The 19,780-nt window shown below is 32.5% G+C and overlaps 3 protein-coding genes across 8 annotated transcripts; 1 reads left to right on the top strand and 2 right to left on the bottom strand.

Annotated features, from left to right (window-relative positions):
- Positions 1-252: 252 nt before the first annotated feature.
- On the top strand, positions 253-3,971 carry LOC127809806 (uncharacterized). Of its 5 annotated transcripts, none has more exons than XM_052348914.1 (2): positions 253-1,681; positions 1,934-2,476. In XM_052348914.1, exons 1-2 carry the CDS (start codon positions 357-359, stop codon positions 2,076-2,078), a joined length of 1,470 nt encoding a protein of 489 aa, XP_052204874.1. In that variant the 5' UTR covers positions 253-356; the 3' UTR covers positions 2,079-2,476. The 5 variants fall into 5 exon arrangements, with proteins under 5 accessions (XP_052204874.1, XP_052204876.1, XP_052204875.1 ...); XM_052348916.1 differs by lacking the exon at positions 1,934-2,476 and adding an exon at positions 3,715-3,971 and having other exon boundaries at positions 254-1,681; XM_052348915.1 differs by lacking the exon at positions 1,934-2,476 and adding an exon at positions 3,709-3,971 and having other exon boundaries at positions 254-1,681.
- Positions 3,972-4,026: 55 nt separating this feature from the next.
- On the bottom strand, positions 4,027-4,533 carry LOC127810026 (23 kDa jasmonate-induced protein-like). The gene has a single exon (XM_052349244.1). The coding sequence runs from the start codon at positions 4,531-4,533 to the stop codon at positions 4,027-4,029; it is 507 nt and encodes a 168-aa protein (XP_052205204.1).
- A 6,290-nt stretch (positions 4,534-10,823) lies between these two features.
- Positions 10,824-12,701, bottom strand: LOC127809809 (23 kDa jasmonate-induced protein-like). 2 transcript variants are annotated; one of them, XM_052348922.1, is made up of 4 exons: positions 12,553-12,684; positions 12,223-12,352; positions 11,456-11,927; positions 10,824-11,335 (listed from the first exon to the last, which is right to left on the bottom strand). In XM_052348922.1, the coding sequence occupies exons 3-4, from the start codon at positions 11,912-11,914 to the stop codon at positions 11,138-11,140; spliced, it is 657 nt and encodes a 218-aa protein (XP_052204882.1). In that variant the 5' UTR covers positions 11,915-11,927; positions 12,223-12,352; positions 12,553-12,684; the 3' UTR covers positions 10,824-11,137. The 2 variants fall into 2 exon arrangements, with proteins under 2 accessions (XP_052204882.1, XP_052204881.1); XM_052348921.1 differs by lacking the exon at positions 12,223-12,352 and having other exon boundaries at positions 12,553-12,701.
- Positions 12,702-19,780: the final 7,079 nt, after the last annotated feature.

The following is a 19,780-nucleotide window of genomic DNA, read 5'->3' as shown; positions in this document are numbered from 1 at the left end:
TCCGTTAGTAATGGAGATTTGTTAGATCTCAAATATCTGGGAAGAAGTTAGAAAATTATAGGGTAGGCGTTTCCGCAGAAGATAACTTCCTTCCTGCGATCCAAATCCAATCCAGTCTGTTCACGTTTCTTCCGGTGGTGGTGACCTTATCTTCTTCCCATTTTCTAATTATTATTATTATATAACTTTTAATATAAATGATATGCGCCGGCCCTTTCTCCCGTCAGTTTCGTCCTTGTTCACGTCTCTCCCACACGCGCGCGCATATAAATACGTACCATCGTACAGCAGCTGCAGCGTCATCAATTAATTACTTGTTCTTCTTCACGTGAAATTCACCAGAGACAGCCGGTGCCATGCCGTCATCGTCATCGTCTTCGTCTTCACCTTCACCGGCGGTTTGTTCGCATAATCCGATGCTGGAGTCCGCGCGGCCGTTCCTCCGGGGAGAGCTCGAGAACGTCGACAAGAAGCTGCCGTCTCTCCTCCGCGTGCTGCGCTCCGTCGGCGCCGGCGAGTGCTGGCACAAGCACGGCACCTTTCTCGATCACCTTCTCGATACCTACCGCATCCTCAAGCTCTGGAAGGCTCCCGACACCGTCTGCCTCTGCGCCCTCTTCCACTCCGCCTACTCCAATTCCTACGTCAATCTCGCTATCTTTGATCCTTCCACCGGCCGCGACGAAGTCCGCGCTCACGTTGGCGAGGCGGCGGAGCGTCTGATCCACCTGTTCTGCGTCGTCCCTCGCCAGTCTCTAATTCATGACGACCTCTTGTTTCACTACTCCGATTCCGAGCTCGTCCAGGACCTCAAGCTTTCGGAGACCTCCCTGAGAGACGCGAAGGAGAGAGGGCGGTTCAACGAAGACGAGGCTTGGAGGAAGAAACTGCAGTCGCTCGTTCCTGCGGACGGGATCAAGGTGAAGCACATAAAGACCGGGGAAGACGTGCTGGTCACGAGAAGGATCGTCGCGGTTTTCCTTATGATGACGATGGCGGATTTCAGCGACCAGATCTTCGGTTTCCAGGACGTGTTGTTCGAGAATTGGGACGGCCGGCTCGAGTTCAAGGGGAACAACTGGTCGGGTGTTCTGTGGCCTGGAGACGGCAAGCCAGGGCTGTGGATGAGCTCCATATCAAGGATGGGGGCAATATACAATCTGATCGTAAGAGAGGAAGAGATTTATCTGATGGAAAGGAGGAAGAGAGAGGGTACCGCAGCAGGAACAGGCGGTACTGGAAGAGACGAAGAGATAGAGCTTGTGATACCGCCGGTGTTCGAGAAATGTACGAGGGTACTAGATGCAGCAGAGCAAGTGGCTGCGAGGGACTTGTACTGGGAGGCTGTAGTGAACAACTTTCCTAATAAGAGTGGCGGCGGCGGCGGTCGTGAGGAGGAGGAGGAGGAGATACTGTTGAAGAGGTGCATTGAGAAGAATCCGTTCGTTGGGGAGCCTCACGTGGTGCTGGCGCAGTGGTATATGGGGAAGGGGAAGTACGAGGCGGCGGCGGTTGAGGCAGAGAAGGGGCTGGGGCTGTTGCTGGAGTGGGGGAGCCCGTGGGACAAGAGAATGTCATGGCAGGGCTGGATTGCTTGGGCTAGGGTTCTCTTGATGAAAGCCACTGTCGACAAGTCATGGCCTCACACCTCTTGGGGCATTCTCAACCTCGGCCTAGTTAGGTAATTCGTCTCTTTCTGTTATATGTCGTCCGATATGTATGCTATGAAACTTCAATGGAACTGTATCAAGAGTTTCGATTTCATAATCTCATATTTATTATGAAGCGTTACTCATCACCTAAACCATTCTTACAAACAAGATGTCTTAACTTGTTTGAATTATACCTTCCTGCTAACTATTTATTAATTTCTTGCAAGCTGTTTGTTAAATTGAATGAAGAGTATGCACATATATTGTTATCTGTTTTGTAGCTTCGAAACAGCAGTTACCAAGAAATCCCGAAACAGAAAGGGGAACCAAGAATGCTTAGTTTCTTTCTGCGACACCAAAGATAATACACACAACAAATTAGTACTTACTTTACTACTACTCAATGGCAAAAACAGAGACCATTAAGTAGCCAGAGGATGATGTTTCCGGAAGCATGAATATCAGTTTACGGAACAAAGGTGCATGCTACCTACTACAGTACGTAGTAGCAACGCAGCATTTGTCTTAAACCTAAATGCTGCATGGAGATCAATGTTCCATGGAGCATTTAACAACGATACATGTATGCCTGTGTACTTGTAGAAGTTGAATCACTGCTACCGTCTGAGTTGACATGTCATGGCCACACATGTGGTAGGACCTTGATTGTAAGCCGCGGCCTTGTTCGCCGCCCTCTCTTTCTGTTTATTCCATCTCCTGATGCATGTCATCCACAAGCAAAAACAAGGTGTGTTAGTTATGTGACGTTTATGGGACAAGCACAAGCTATTTTAAGTCATTTAGACTCTTTATGATTGGATTATTTGTATATAGAACTTTTGTAGCCTAAAAATGTTTCTAGAAGTTAGTGTAGCTTGTCAGATGGACCTCCAAGACATCTAGAGACATTTTTAAAATACAGAAAATCCCTTTGCAAATGAAATTATTCAAACCATATTGAGTCATAGTGCAATTTACACTTGTTTTAACTTTCGATTTAGGCTCCTCTTGTTTGGGGGAAAATCTTTTTTCTAGAAAACGCTTTCCTTATTTTTCAATGTCATTTCCGATTAATCGAAAAGCAAGTGTTAAAATGATACATCTTCCAGGAAAATGATTTCCCTTCTTGAAAAGAAGAAATCACTTTCCTGCAGCACCAACACCTTCTCCATCTCTCTATATTGCTCTCTTCCTTTGTCCACCTGTTTTGCCCTTTCTCCATGTCCGTCACATTCCGTTAGTCTTTGCCTGCGTCGTTGTACATGTTGTCTCTATCAGGCTCTGCCTCTATATGTCTCTATTGCGATCTGCCTCTCTGTCTCCTCTTGCATCGCCATACACATTGTCGTCTCCTTTGGGCTCAACCTCTCTCTGTCTCCATCGTGACTCACCTCTCTTAGTCTTCGCCTGTGTTACTGTACATGTCGCCATCTCCATCGTGCTCCACCTCTCTCAATCTCTACGTGCATCGTTATTGTTGTCTCTCTCTGCCTCTCACCAGCTGCATTCTCTCTCTCTCTCTCTCTCTGTTTTTCACACAACGAAACAACCAAAAACATTAAAAATAAAATTGTAATTTTTTAAATACCATCCAAACACTGAAAATGATTTTCTTAAAAACATTTTTAAGTTCAGCCAAACAGCAAAAAACACTTTTTTAAAAAAATAAAAGAGAAACTGTTTTGTCAGCTGCTGCGCGCTGTTTGTTCAATTAAATGAATATGCATGTGTGTGTGCGTGTGCGCAAATTGTTTGTAGGTAAGGAAATTGCAATATCAGGAAATCCCAAAACAGAGAAGGAACCAAAGCTCGTCCTGGTTCAGTCACTTCACTCGTCATTTACAAAACACAGAATAAATAGAGGTTGATGTTTCTCAAAGAATGAAGATAAAAAGCTCCCGGCCACGGAACAAGTGCACGCAACAGTACCAATTTATATAGCATCTCTTTCAATACAGACGGACAGAGATAAAATCACTCACTACCTACATATAAGTGTTTGATAAAGGCCTTACATTATATCTGAAATATATGAATGTTTTGTTTTGAGTGCTAGCTGCAGCTTGGTGGATGCTTTGTTTCTTCCTATTGCTGCTGCTACTGCTGCTCAAGCATTGCAAGGCAAGGGCCACAGATATCAGTAGTCTATCGCGTCTTGCAGCGTGAGAATTGCCTCGAGAAGGGCCGCGTTGCCGTTCCCAATTGAGACATAAGACGCGCATCCATTCCACATGTTGCTATGATAAGTGCCCGATTCATTTACCTTACTTGCCACTGTATTCCAAACATCATTTTTCCTTTGGTACCGGGCAGCTTCACCAATCTCCGTGTAGGCCTGCATATACGCATATGAAATCCCCCCCGTCCTTAAAACTCATAAATCGTATGACAAATGACTACTTAAAATGTAAGTTATTAGGGCTACCTTGTTTTTCCACTCGATTCGGTCCCAGGGGTTGGACCAAGCCAGCATCCAGTCACACGGCAACTCCTCTTTGTTCTTGCCCCGATACACGACAGCGGCCGATGAGCCGGGGTACTCCTGGGGAGTTCTGCCGTGCAGAAACGCCCCCCACTGGCCATTCTCGATCATGATCGGGTACGGGGCATGGCCGATGCGGCCGTAAATATCATGTGTGGTTACCAGCACCACATTGCCGCCAGTGGCATTGTAGATCAGGCAGAGCGTGCAAGCTCTGTTGCCCCATTCCTGTCTGAGCTTCTCCACATACTGGCGAGCCTTGGTGTCCTTGTCTCCTTCGTTCTTCTCCTCTAAAGCCACTCGAGCTCTGTCCCAGTGTGTTACCGTGTAATTCTCGTACTCCTCCATTCCTCTCAAGGTTTTGTCGGTGATGGGCTTCCCAAACACGTTGCACCCCATAATGGTACACTTTCTACTACAGAGTACATATGATGAATTGATGATGAAATCACTTTTGACATCTGTTTGCATCTTCAAATATATATTTATAGTTCTAGTAATTGATCTCAATTTTCATTAATTCAGAGATTAATATGTCAATTAAAACGGAGTAGTACTAGTACTGCTGTGTAGGAGTCCAGACCGGTGGTATTGCAGGCTTAGTTCCAGCTAATTTACTTACATATACTAGAGCGATTAGGTACTAAATGGATGTATAAAATGAAGTGAATACATAGATGATCATCGATTGCTTCTTGAGCTTTGAGTTTTGACCGGGAAAAGTACCGATTGGTTCCCGAGAAAATAAAAAAGGGAAAGGAGGGACGAAAGCGAACGGATCGATTTCTGAACTTGTACAGTGAGAGCTTAAGATCAGACAAGTGCTTGTCGATCACAATTATCACTGCAAAGTAATAATAGCGGTAATATGATGGATCCAGATAAAGTTGGATTTGAATGCCTTCTGATAAATAAAAATTAAAGCTGGGAATCATCATATAAACAACGCCAGTTCGATCGCAAACCTCAATGTGTGTTTGGGAGGAAAGAAATAAGAAATCCAACGAATTAAGGCACTGCCCAGACTTGAGAGAAAGCAGGATATGCATACCTTTGCCGATGGAGGATGAACCAATCGCGATCGGTGATGAAGATCGGAGACAGAGTGAGACGTTTTGACTATTCATTGACTTAAACACACACACACACACACATATATATACACGCCAGAGACGTTTTGACTATTCATCGACTTGCATAAATAATTAAAAAAATATTATTTGATTTTTAAATTCGTGTATATATATATATATTTGTAGAGAATATAGACTGTAGTAATGGATAGACTAAATTCGTGTCGCTGTTTCAATAATTAAAAAAATGTTATCTGGTTTTTAAAATATAAAATGTCAAAATTTAATATTTTAAATTATTACTGTTATTAAAAGTAAATAGAGTCAGCGAGACGTACCAGATTGATTTAATATATAAATATCACATTTAATTTCTTAATAATTAAAATATTTGACATATTAAAAAAAAAAAACTAACTTTCATAAAAGACTTAAAAATTTCACAAAAAATACCTAAAAATATTCACAAAAAAACTTACATTTCATAAAAAAATACCTAGAAATAATCAAAGAAATACCTAAATTTTATTTTAAGTGTTTTATTTTTAAGTTTTTTTTTTATGAAATTTAAGTCTCTTTTTGAATATTTTTAGGTTTTTTTAGTAAAATTTTTAAGTCTTTTATAAAATTTAGGTGTTTTTTAAAAATACTTTTAGGTATTTTTTATGAAATTTATGTATTTTTATAAATTTTTGGTATTTTTATCAAATTCAATTTGTTTTTCATGTTAGGGGTTAAATATCAATTTTTTTAATTATTAACTAATCAAATATCATATTTATGTATTAAAATATAATTTAATATGTTTCGCTTATGTGAATTTTTTTATTTGACGCGAAATTCTAAGTGACTTAGATAACGACTTCATTTATTTTCAGTCACGTAAATGTTTAAAATATTAATTTTTAATAATTGATATATCGAATCTTAGTATTTTGCACTTTAGGAACCAAACACCATGTTTGTTAAATGTTGAGGTGCGATCGTATGTATTAAGCCTAATGTGTATATATATATATATATTGTGATAGTTATAATTATATTCAATAGTTATATATTTGATAGTCATAGAGAATAGAAGTGCATGTATATATATATATATATATATTTGATGGTTATAATTTATTGTTTAATTTTTTAGATAAAATAAATTTTGGTACAGTGATAAGATTATTTGAGAAATTAATTATTATTTAAAAGTCATTAATTTAATCTTATTAATGTAGTTAAATTTTATAAATATTTTATTGAAAAGAATTCATAACACCAAAACATGATGTTTGCTTATATAATTTATAGAGTTCGTTAGTTTAAGAAGAAGGTGAATTAAGTATTTTTCGCTCTTCAAAAATAAGAACTTAAATCAAATAAGAATTAAAAATTACATCACACAAAGATATATAGTTGTTGCTTATGTCTAGTCCACTACGTTGATTTCTTACCAAGAATTTAGTCAAACTAATTTACTTGGGTAGCTTTTGAACCATGCTCGGCTACAAATCTTTATAATTATGGCTTTTCAAATGGTTCGACCATAACCAATGGCTTTTACTAAGGTAAAGCTTAACCTTTTTGGATTCACAAAGAAATGTGAAGAAAATAAATCAAAAAGAGAAGAAGATGATATTACAATTTACAAAAATTTCTCTTAATGATTTAAAAAGATAAGAGAATTTTGAGAAATAAGCAGTATCCCTTTGGGAATGGCTCAATTAGTAATGATATTTGAATGTTCTTTGTGGCCTCAAGAGTTCACTATTTTTGGAGTTCATAAAAGTTTTATCTTGTTATCAAGCTTCAATCTCTTTTATAGTTTTTCGATATTAAATGCTCCAGCTAACCTGTTTTTAAACAAATAGATTTTTTTTTTTTTTTGAGTCACAACTGTCATTTTTTTGTTTCTACAACCCTTAAACAATTAGTTAGAAATTTTTAATTTATGCACATGTTGTCTGAAGATCATTTTATACTCTAAAAAGTAAAGACCGACTACATTTAATAAGGTGTAACGACTATAAAATTCAAATTCAGACAAGGTTTAATAGAGTACAAATCTATGATTACTCGACTAAGTTTGATTTTCACTCGACTATATCAAATTTGTAATCGATTACATTTATATATTACTCGAGTATAAACTACAATTTACTTGATTAAATTTTTGTCACATAAAAATTTAACACATATTCAATTACCAAAGACTATTTACTCTAGTACAAAAATATCTTTATTCGAAGACAAATTTACATACTCAATTAAACTTAAGATCCAAAAACTTGCCATATATTTGACACTTATTTACTCGATTACAAAAATCGATTACTCGATTACTTTTGACTCAACAAAAACTTTCACTAGCTACTCGAATATAAACTCCTATTTAGTCGAATACACTGCATCTTCACTCAATTAAATATTTATTTGTAATCAATTACTTTTAGGTCTAACTGATACTTAATCGATTACAAAAATCTTACAATCGATTAAACAAGCAATTTAACTTGGAAATATGACTTACTCTTTTCTGATCATTGAAATACTCGATTATATATAAGGATTCACTAAGTAAGAGAATTAGATTAGGCTCTTACTTGATTAACATGAACTTATTATTCGATTAATAGACTCAATAACTTGACTTGATTTAAATGACTTACTCAATTAAGAACTTGATGTTGTTTTGCCTTTGTTATGCTTTTAATGATGAAAAACAATATTAATTTTATGTTTGATGCATCTATCTTTCTTTTCAAGCACCAAAATGAAAGTCAATTCATTATGAAAATCAATTTCATTCAATGCCAAAAATCTTGTTCTCAAATCTCTTGATGACATGGAAAATCAAGTTTTAGTGTCAAAAGAATCATTTACTTTTGATGTATCAAATTTTTTTTTTGAAGAGCTTGAAAAATGAAGCAATATTGTTTTTAAAATGTTAAGCCAAGCTGTCAACCACTTTGAATTTTTGGTCGACTGTTTTTGGCCTTGCTGTCAACTAGCTTTTTATGCTAGTCGATCGGCCTTATGCGAGCTCTTGATCGTGCCCAGTCGACCTCTTTCGTATCATTATTGGTCGATCGTTTTGTGCTCCTTGTCGACCGATCTTTTAAGTTTTACTCTAATCGATCATTTTTATCGCATATCTTTATAGCGACTAGTTTTCTTTAAATTTTGGAGAAGCCTATAAATTCAGCCAAATAAAGCTGTGGAGAAGTCTAATGAGCAAGATTAAAAATATTTGAGCTTATATTTACATTTTACTTCTCTATAGTGCTTGTGTTTTAATTTTTCTCTCAAAGACTTTGATCTTCATTTATATCAATTCATTCAAGTCTTGTATTTAATTTTGAAAGATCTTGTAACTGAGAGATTTATCTCTCATATTTTATCTTATTGTAAAATTCTTATAAATTGCCTAGCAAGGTTGCTGAGGGTCTACTTTGATAGTATGAAATTGTAATTTCTAGTCTTGAACTAGAGTGACTACTTGAGATCAAGTAGAAGGTTTTAGTGAGTTGGCTTGAAAATTCTTAGTGAGAAGCTAAAATAGTGGATTAAGCTAGGTTTGGCCGAACCACTATAAATCCTTGTGTCCTTTATCTTTCTTGAGTTACATTTTTCAAACATTGGTTTTGAGATTTTATATTTTCTCTAATAACCCACCAAAACCTTATTTCTAGTAAAAGTTTTTCAAAGTTCAAGTAAATTTTTAATCACCCAACTCACCCCTTCCTCTTCGATGTGTGGTGTCATTTATTGTGTCAAATCTAACCCAGCACTTGACTACTTTACATATCATTCTTAATTCGTTTTAATCATTATCTTTTAAGAACTTACTTGATTAAGAATTTGACTAACTCGATTACTTTACATATCATTTTTAATTTGTTTTGTTCATCATCTTTTAACCAAATTTTCTATTTTTATTATTAAATATGTTTGAAAAATATATACCCTAAGAGGGGGGTAAATTGGGTTTCCAAAACTTTTTTAGATATAAAAGCTCTTTGTGCGAAGAAAATTGTTTGACCCTTTTTAGACCTTTTGAAAGATAGTGATAAAAGTCTCTATTGAAATATTTAACTTTAGTTAATAAAGGAAATAATGATGTGAGAATGTTTGAGTGAAAATGGAATTTTTAAAATCAATTTTAAAGTAAATATTGCAAACTATAAAAGATGAAAATAAGACTTAACTAGTTGAAAAGCATAAATGAATAATGCAACACACAAAAGATTTATAGTGGTTTGGCTCATCCAGTCTACTTTACTCCCTTGGTTTCTCACCAATAATTTCAACAACCCATTATAGCTTTTACAAGATAAACTAAAACCTCTACTTTTTAATGGTTCAACAATAACAGAATGCATAACTTTTATAAGATCAGTTGAAACCTTTTACACTGTAATTTTTTATAGACTCAAGCACTAATCACAACAAGATAAGTAAGTTTACAATTTAAAACACTTTGAGAAGGTTTTACAGATCAAATTCAAATAATGAAAATAGCGTCTTACAAAGAAAAAGAAATAAAAGAATATGAAAGTAAAAACACTCTATTTCTTTTTGCTAGTAAAAGATATATGCTTTGAGGCCTCTTTTGCTTGAGGTAGGCATATGAAATATTCAAAAATCAACTTAAGTTTCTTCATCATCTTCTCCTTTTAAACTTATAGTCAAGATAATGAAATCTAAAAATATAACATTCTTTTTTCATAAAATAATTATTAAAATAATCAAAAATCAAGATAAAAGAATGAGAGAAAATTTAAAGCACTTTTAGAGCCTTAACGGTCAAAATTATGTATTAAATACACTTACAACAATTAGTTTAACGGCGATATATATTTTTCAGCTTCAATACGACATTACTTGAGTACAAAGAGAGGCTTACTCTCGACTAAGTTTGATTTTTACTCGACTATATAAGTTTTGTAATTAACTAAGTTTTGTCTGTATTCGAATACAAATATTTTGTAATCAACTATTTTTTATATTTACTCAATTGCAAGACTTTTGTAATCAATTACAAATCAGCTTCAGCAACATAAATTAAATATTCGACTATCAATCAAATATAGTCTGTTGAGAAATTTGTGTCCTGATTTTATGAAAAAATAGTTTTTGATAAATTTAAATGAGAAAATGTATTTTTAGTAAATTTGATTCATTGATGATATTCAAAACATTTTAAAGTACTCTTAAGTTTGATGGTTTATAATCAAGTATGTTTTTAAAAAAGTCGAGCATATGTTGAAAATAGTGGAGTATTTCATAACGCATGTGAGAGCCAATCGAGTAAATTCTTTAAAAAAAAAAATGAGTAAAGCTTTTGAAAGTTTTTTTTGTGAAAATCCAATCGAGTATATTTTGAATATAATCGAGTAATGCTCAGCTTATTTTTAAATTAATCGATTACATATATATGATTATTGTACCATATTTAAAAATAAAGTGAATTAAATGCATCTAAATTTAAATAAATGATTAACAAAACTCTATATATATTTGTATTTATCACATTTTATTTTTAGTTTTTAAATAATTATTTAAAATATGATATATTTATTATTAACTAATAAAATTATTTAGAGATTAAAAATATGTTAAGATAGATACTAAACAGAGAATAAATAGTAAACAGAGGTTGATGTTTCTCAAACAAAGCATGAAGATAAAAAGCTCCCGGTCACGGAGCAAGTGCACGCAACAGTACCAATTTAAATAGCATGTCTTTCAAGACAGACGGACAGAAATAAAATCACTCACTACGTACGTACGTACGTACATATAAATGTTTGATAAAGGCCTTACATTATATATGAATGCTTTGTTTTGAGTGCTAGCTGCAGCCTGCAGGTGGATGCTTTGTTTCTTCCTATTGCTGCTGCTACTGCTGCTCAAGCATTGCAAGGCAAGGGCCACCGATATCAGTAGTCTATCGCGTCTTTCAACGTGAGAATTGCCTCGAGCAGGGCCGCGTTGTCGTTCCCAATTGAGACATAAGACGCGCATCCATTCCACATGTTGCTATGATAAGTGCCCGACTCATTTACGTTACTTGACACTGTATTCCAAACATCATTTGTCCTTTGGTACCGGGTAGCTTCACCAATCTCCGTGTAGGCCTGCATATATATATACACACATGATGAAATTAATCCCTCTTCCTTAAAACTCATTTATATGTCGTATGACAAATGGCTACTTCAAATGTATGTATGCAGTATGTATGTTATTAGGGCTACCTTGTTTTTCCACTCGAATCTGTCCCAGGGGTTGGACCAAGCCAGCATCCAGTCACACGGCAACTCCTCTCTGTTCTTGCCCCGATACACGACAGCGGCCGATGAGCCGGTGTACTCCTGGGGAGTTCTTCCGTGCAGAAACGCCCCCCACTGGCCATTCTCGATCATGATCGGGTACGGGCCATGGCCGATGCGGCCGTGAAAATCATGTGTGGTTACCAGCACCACATTGCTGCCAGTGGCATTGTAGATCAGGCAGAGCGTGCAAGCTCTGTCGCCCCATTCCTGTCTGAGCTTCTCCACATACTGGCGAGCCTTGGTGTCCTTGTCTCCTTCGTTCTTCCCCTCTAAAGCCGCTCGAGCTCTCTCCCACTGTTTGACCGTGTATTTCTCGTACTCCTCCATTCCTCTTAAGATTAATTTGTCGGTGATGGGCTCCCCAAACACGTTGCACCCCATAATGTTACACTTTCTACAGAGTACATATGGTGAATTGATTATGAAATCACTTTTGATATCTGTTTGCATCTTCAAATGTATATTTATAGTTCTAGTAATTGATCTCAATTGGCATTAATTCAGAGATTATTATGTCAATTAAAACGAGTACTACTGTAGGAGTCCAGACCGATGCAGTTCACAAGTATTGCAGGCTTAGTTCCGGCTAATTTACTTATATATACTCGAGCGATTAGGTACTAAATGGATGTATAAAATGAAGTAAATATAAATGATCGTCGATAGCCTCTTGAGCTTTGAGTTTTGACCTGGAAAAGTACCGATTGGTTCCCGAGAAAATAAAAGGAAGGAAAGGAGGGACGAAAGCGAACGGATCGATTTCTGAACTTGTGAAGTGAGAGCTTCAGATCGGATAAGTGCTTGTCGATCACAAGATCACTGCAAAGTAATAATAGCGGTAATACGATGGATCCAGGTAAAGTTGAATTTGAATGCCTCTTGATAAAGTTAACCTTGGAATCATCGTATAAACAACGCCAGTTCGATCTCAAACCTCAATGTGTGTTTGGGAGGAAAGAAATAAGAAATTCAACGAATTAAGGCATGCCCAGACTAGAGAGAAAGCAGGATATGCATACCTTTGCTGATGGAGGATGAACAAACCACGATCGGTGATGAAGATCGGAGACAGAGACGTTTTGACTCTTCAGTGACTTGCATATATATATATATATATATAGATAGAGAGAGAGAGAGAGAGAGAGAGTGAGAGAGACTAGAGGTGTATATATAGGGTATAGTAATGGATAGACTAAATACATTCTTTAAAGTATAAAATGATAAAGATTTATTAATTATTAAAAATTATTTTTTTATTAACTTACCATCACGGGCGCCCCCGCTATTTGACTCCACGATATTAGCAGGAGATGTAAATCAGAGAACTCAACGATCAGTTCGATCCCTAACCCCACCGCAAACATGAGAATGGCAAACGATTTTCTACTTTCAGGATTGTTCTGACTGGTGAGCTTTCTCCCGATCAAATCTTGAATACGAAACTTGAGAATCCAAAAAGCATCACTCCAAGAAATTCTTCCTTTGCCAACGGAGCTATGCCCTAGGGGCTAAAAATTATTATTATTGATAAGAGTAAATATGGTCGTTATTTATACAACGTAGAATGTCACGTCACTTAAGAAAATCATCTAAGTTAGACATATTAAATTAGGTTTTATATAAAAATATGACATTTGATTTCTTAACAATTAAAAAATTTGACATTTAGTCATTGATAAAAAAAATAAATAAACTTTATATAAAAAAATTAATTTTCGTAAAAGACCTAAAATAATTCAAAGAAACCTAAAAATTTCACAAAAATACCAAAAAATATTCCAAAAAACTTACATTTCATAAAAAATACCTAAAAATAATCAAATGAATACCTAAATTTTATTTTTAAGTGTTTTATTTTTAGGTATTTTTATTAAGTTTAAGTCTTTTTTAATATTTTTTGGTTTTTTATAAAAAAAATTAGGTCTTTTATAAAATTTAGTATTTTTATGAAATTTAGGTTTTTTTTTATCAAATTTAGTTTTTATAAATTTTCATATTTATGTATTAAAATCTAATATAATGTGTCTCGCTAAGGTGACTTTTTTTTATACGATGTGGCATAAATAACTACTCTGTTTATTTTTAGTTACGGTAAAAATTTAAAATAATAATTTTTAATAGTTGAGATACCAAATTTTAGCATTTTGCACTTCATGAACCATACGACATATTTATTAATTGTGGAGATGTCCTCGTATGTATTAAGCCTAATGGGTATATATACCCTGATAGTTATAATTTATATATTTGATAGTTATAATTTATTATTTAATTTTTTAGATAAAATAAAATTTGATATAGTGATAAGATTGTTTGAGAAATTAATTATTATTTAAAAGTCCTTAATTCAATCTTATTAACGTAGTTAATTTTTATAAATATTTTTTTTATAAGAATTCATAACACCGAAGTATGGCATTTGCTTATATAATTGCTAGAAAAGAGGTCCATATTACACACATTAAGGGAGAACAAAATTTCAGTTTCCCTGAAGTAATAGAATTGAACCGATTGAATTTGTTGGTTTGGTTCAATTTATTTCTTACATCAGTTCAATTCGATTAATTTTTTTCAAAAATTTGATTTTCGATTTGATTTTTTTGTTGGAATAATTGAATTAATCGAATCGACTAAATTTTAAATGTTGTTTTAATATTTATAAAATGACGTTATTTTTTTTAGTTTGGTGCGTTTTTTTATCATTTTCTTTGATTTTTGTATGTTTCTTCGGTTTAATCGATTTGGTTTGATTTTTTTTATTATCGATTAGTTCAATTTTTTAAATTAATTGATCGATTTAATTTGATAATTGGACTGACTGCTTGTACACCCCTAACACATGTGAAGAAAAATACAAAATTTAAATAAAAGTCTATCGAGTGAAGTTTAGCCGTTGCAATTTTAGGGGCTATTCTCTTTCCCGTTTTCGGGCCATTTTCTGTTTTCAGTTTTTGAAAACACCGAAAATGCGTTCTCTTTGTTATTTTTCAAAACGCGTTTTCAAAAACAACTAAAAATTTTGTTAAGAAAACCCAAAACAACATACTTTGTTGTTTTGGGCGATTTCAGTGAAAATACACTGAAAACACAAAACAAATGCAAAACACGGAAAACAGCCCCCCCGCACCCCCCCCGCACACACACGTACAGACCCACTGCCCCCCCTCTCTCTCTCTCCCTCATTTCTTCTCTCAATTCTCCTCTCCTCTTCTGGCCATCGACAGTCATCGCCACCGCCATCGACCTTCAACTCCACCGCCACCGCGACCAACGCCCCCCAACGCCACTGCGACTAGTACCGCAACCACCATCATCGACTTAGCCCCCTATAGCCACCGCGACTACGACCAAAACCCCCTTCCGCCATCGCGGCTGTAACCAGCACCCCTATCCGCCATCGCGATTGCAACCAACACCCTCTTCCGCCATCGCGACCAGCGCCCCTATCGCCACCGCGACCAGCGCCCCCACCGCCACAGCCACCTACGAATACCCCCCCTTCCCCCACACACACACACAAAACCCTAGATGAAGAAGATGGTTGCGGCTCCTGATTTGATTTTTTTTATGTTATTTAATTTTATTTATTTATTAAACTGAATGTTTTGTTTGTATTAATTTTTTTAAATGATATTTCTAAGGTTATTGATTTTTTATTTTATTTTATTTGAATTTTATTTTATAGTTTAAAGTATTTGAATCGAATTTATAATTTATTAATAAATATTTATTATTTATTTTAAATTAAATTTATTAAATAAAATATCATTATAACAAAAAAAAATATTTTTAAAATTTCAAAGCAAACGCGTTTTCAAGTTTTCTATTTTGAGAAATAATTTTTCAGAATGATAAAAAGAACGCATTTTCAAAAATTTTCAAAACAGACACTCAAAATACAAAATTCAAAATGAATTCAAAACTCAAAACACAAAGAGAATATCACCTTACTTTTTAAGTTTTATAAGTAAAATTTTAAGCAAAATAAATTTTCTTAAAAATGGTAAGTTGTTTAGTAAATTAATTAGTATCTAGATCGTGAATTCAAATCTTATTAATAAATTTAATTTTTATCTTTTAATTAAAATACATAAATGACATTTAAAAAAACACTTTATTAATATGGTTTTATAACACTAAAAGGGTTGAAATAGGCCGTTTAGTTCAATTCCTTCCTTTAGAACCAGATTTGAGAGTTTCTTATCTCATATGGCTCGACGGTCAATTCTTTTGTATTCTATTTATAGTATTTGTTTATATAATAGTATATTTAATTAATTATAATTATAATATATATATATATATATATAAAGTATGAATGTAGATAGATATGAGGTCTATTAATGAGCATGACGTCCAAACACTTGGTTCGGTATTAATTGAAATTTACTAACTAATTAAATTGAATCGATGATCAAAATTAAACTGAACTAACCGATTAACCAGAAAAACTAAACTAATCTATAATTAAAAGAATTAAACCCAAACCTTATAAAATGAACTAATCCGATTAAATTGAAGAAACATAGAAAATCGAAGAAAACTGAAGTAACATGTAGAAAACATACAAAATCGAAAAAAAATGACTTCATTTTATAAATATCAAAACAACATCATTTTAAAATTAGTCGATTCGATTAGCTCAATTCTTCCAATCAAAAAACCAAACTAAAAATCGAAAATCGAACTTTTGACAAAAAATAATCAAATCGAATCGATGTAAGAAAAAAATCGAATTGAACTGACAAGTTCAATCAGTTTAGTTCGGTTAGTTCGGATAAACAGAACTTTTAATCTCATCTTCTAGTGAGTGTCTTTCGATATATTTTATTTATAATATCTAAATACTTTTTATTAATTAATAAGATACTTCAAAATACAATACGTTTATTACCAGTTAATATGAGTTTTTGAGTAATAAAAAAAATGTATAATTATTATACTTTATTTAAAAATAAAGTACGTTAAATGCATCTCATTTTAAATGACTGGTTAACAAAACTATCTCTCTCTCTCTCTCTCTCTCTATATATATATATATATATATTTAAGGTTTATTTTCGTATTTATCACATTTTTTAGTTTAAAATAATTTAATTAATTGATTGAATTATTTAAAACATCATATATTTATTATTAATTCATAAATTTATTTAGAGGCTAAAAAAATGATACAATAAATAAATGTTAAATTATTACAATTATCTAAAATAAAATATATTTATTACCACTTAATTATTTTCTATAATTTAAACAGAAGTTGAATTGTTAAAAAAAAAAGATTCCAATAGGCAATTAATTAAAGGTAATGTTATTGTCACTTCGATATAAATATATTTTATTTTAAACATAAATACTGTTGAAACAATTGTCTTTAAGTGGGGTGAATATAGGTTTTTTACTCTTTTTAAAAACTTTAAAAACAGAAGTAAGGTAATGCAGCACAAATAATATTTGGTGTGTTTGATTGGAATTATTTTTCATGAAAAATGTCACATAAATAAAAAAAATTTATGCTTACATGTTTGATTGTTTAACATTTTTCATGAAAAAATTTCACGGTACAATATATTAAAGCATGTTTTGGCCATTTTTCTATAGAAAATTGCAACTAGGGGAAGTGATAATTGTTTTCTATTGGAAAAATATAGAAAAAAAAATATTTTTCAGTTCCATGGAAAACAATTCCCACCTCCCCCTAGTTGCAATTTTCTATGGAAAATTTGTCAAAACATACTTTAATGTATTGTACCATGAATATTTTCCATGAAAAATGTTAAACAATCAAACATGCAAGTATGGAAAAGATTTTATTGATGTGACATTTTTCATGGAAAATAATTTTGATAGCATTTAGTTAAAAAGGAAAGTATTTTTCAACTTGCATCGAAAACAAAAACCATCTCCCCCCTAGATGAAATTTTTCATGGAAAATAAGCAAAAAGATACTTTAATGGTTGTACTATGGAATTGAATTCCATGAAAAATATAGTGTGTCAAACAATAAAGATATAATCAAATTCCTTGAAGGGGACATTTTCTATGAACTTTCCATGTTATGTTTGATTGGAAAAATATGGAAAGAAAAATATTTTTCAATTTCATGGAAAACAATTTCCATCTCCCTCCTAGTTATAATTTTTTATGGAAAATGGACCAAAACATGTTTCGATGTGTTGTACCATGAAATTTTTTCATAAAAAATATTAATCAATCAAACATGCAAACATGGAAAATTTTCTATTGATGTAACATTTTCCATGGAAAACAATTACAATCAAACATGCCTTTAGTGTAGTTCAGTTTAAGATACGTAATCCACTATCTTAGTTATTTACCAAGAGTTTTGACAAATCAATATTACATTTGTAATTTTTGAGCACACAAAGCTATGTTTAAGAACTTGCCCTATTTTCAACTTATGTTTCCTTAATTACAAAAATCATTCACTTGAGTAATATAGTATCCAGAATCTTTAACTTATATCCACTCGATTACAAAGAAATATTACTCGAGTGCAAATTGATTGTTACATGATTATAAAAACACTCAACTCGATTACTTTAAACACAACAAATAATTACATTACATACTCGAGTTCAAAAATTAAGGTAATTGAGTATTTTTTTATCTTTACCTAATTATTTATATATTTGTAATTGATTATTTTTATAATGAACTTAATATTATTCGATTACACAAAAGGTTTACTTACCTTACACTTGAAATAACTACTTAAGCCTATCTTAATTATTCGCATACTCGATTATTCTACACTCATTACTCAATTATTTGAATGGATTATTTTATTAAAATTTTATCAAACTCAATAACTTATCCAATTGTTTTAGTCATCATTGAACCAAATTTACTAATTGTCTTTCTCATTAAATCAAAATATCAAATTTCTTAAAAACTACAATATTCATAAATAAATTTAATAAATAATTTTCATAAATTGACACGATACACAAAATTTATAATATTTTTACTTAAAATTAACAATAATTCATAATAACCATATATATTATTAATTTTACATAGAACTATCATAAATTATTATTATTATTTTTAAATATGACTATTACAAACTACTGTTAAATTCAAGTAAAATTATTATAAATTTTCTTAGTTTGTGGGGGTTGTTTGTCAAACTTGTTTGTAGTTATAACATTTACGTATTTTAAAATAATTACGTTTATGACTCATTAATTTTAATCTCTAAACATTTAATTAGACGATTAAATGTCTCGAAACATGATATATTTATTATTAAATAATAAACATAAAATATAATTTTTTTCTTGTAAATAATAATTCTTTAAAAGAAAAACCTCAAAATGTCTATAGTATTTGCTAGGACATCACAAAAAAAGAAAATTCAGTTACAAACGAAACATCACAATTCAAACTACCAAACAAGATAAGACTCCCCTCGCAACATAAACAATAAGTATAACATGTTCGAAGAAATTACCGATGAAGCCACATTACCTCACGAAAATAAATGCCACACTATTTCTTACATGTCTTAGTACTATTAGATTTTTGATATGAATATTAATATTTTATGATGAAAACACTCGATTATTCTCCAAAAAAATGCTTATAGAGCACAAATGTCGCACTTCTTTATTTCATTTTTTTCTTTTCACCTCCTAACTATTATTTAATTTTTGACATTAATGTCAATATTTTTTATGATGAATACATTCAATTATTCTTCAAATATAATTACTTATAATGCATGACCATACTTATATTTTAAACTACCATTTTACATAAAAGTTGATATTTTATAACATTAATTGTCAGTTACTAAACAGTTTAAAGTATATAAATATGAATATTTTAGCTTTTTGAAAGTCACCAATAATGTCACAATGTCACACTCTGTGCAATTCAATATATAACAGTAAAGATGTATTAAAATTTTAAAATCTCCCCACTTTGACTGCACATTAATCAATTACTAAAATGTGTTAGGTTTCCTATAACTATGATCTTTACATTTCTGTATTATGCATGTGATCTGTCCTTGCTCAGACTTAATTAAATATGCCACAAGTAGACTGTTTGAATTGTATATTTCTTAAATTACACCTCACCCCTAAGATCTATAAAATAACACAAACACCCTCAATTTACTAAAATTAACAAAGATTTCTCGCATTTTCTAGTAACTTCATCATTTTACCTTAATTGCCCATCAAGATAAAGATGAATAGAGATAAGAAGCGAAAACAT

Source organism: Diospyros lotus, chromosome 9 (assembly GCF_014633365.1).
Source record: "Diospyros lotus cultivar Yz01 chromosome 9, ASM1463336v1, whole genome shotgun sequence".
Lineage (NCBI taxonomy): Eukaryota > Viridiplantae > Streptophyta > Magnoliopsida > Ericales > Ebenaceae > Diospyros > Diospyros lotus.
The sequence above is the reverse complement of the archived record's forward strand: the minus strand, read 5'-3'. Positions and strand labels throughout refer to the sequence as shown.

Bases quoted from the DNA above. Each gene is read 5' to 3' on its own strand.
- LOC127810026 (XM_052349244.1), bottom strand. From the start codon at position 4,533: ATGGGGTGCAACGTGTTTGGGAAGCCCATCACCGACAAAACCTTGAGA.
- LOC127809806 (XM_052348914.1), top strand. From the start codon at position 357: ATGCCGTCATCGTCATCGTCTTCGTCTTCACCTTCACCGGCGGTTTGT. The intron at 1,682-1,933 runs GTAATTCGTCTC...TCTGTTTTGTAG, and splicing joins CTCAACCTCGGCCTAGTTAG to CTTCGAAACAGCAGTTACCA.
- LOC127809809 (XM_052348921.1), bottom strand. From the start codon at position 11,914: ATGGGGTGCAACGTGTTTGGGGAGCCCATCACCGACAAATTAATCTTA. The intron at 11,336-11,455 runs GTAGCCCTAATA...ATATATATGCAG, and splicing joins GATTCGAGTGGAAAAACAAG to GCCTACACGGAGATTGGTGA.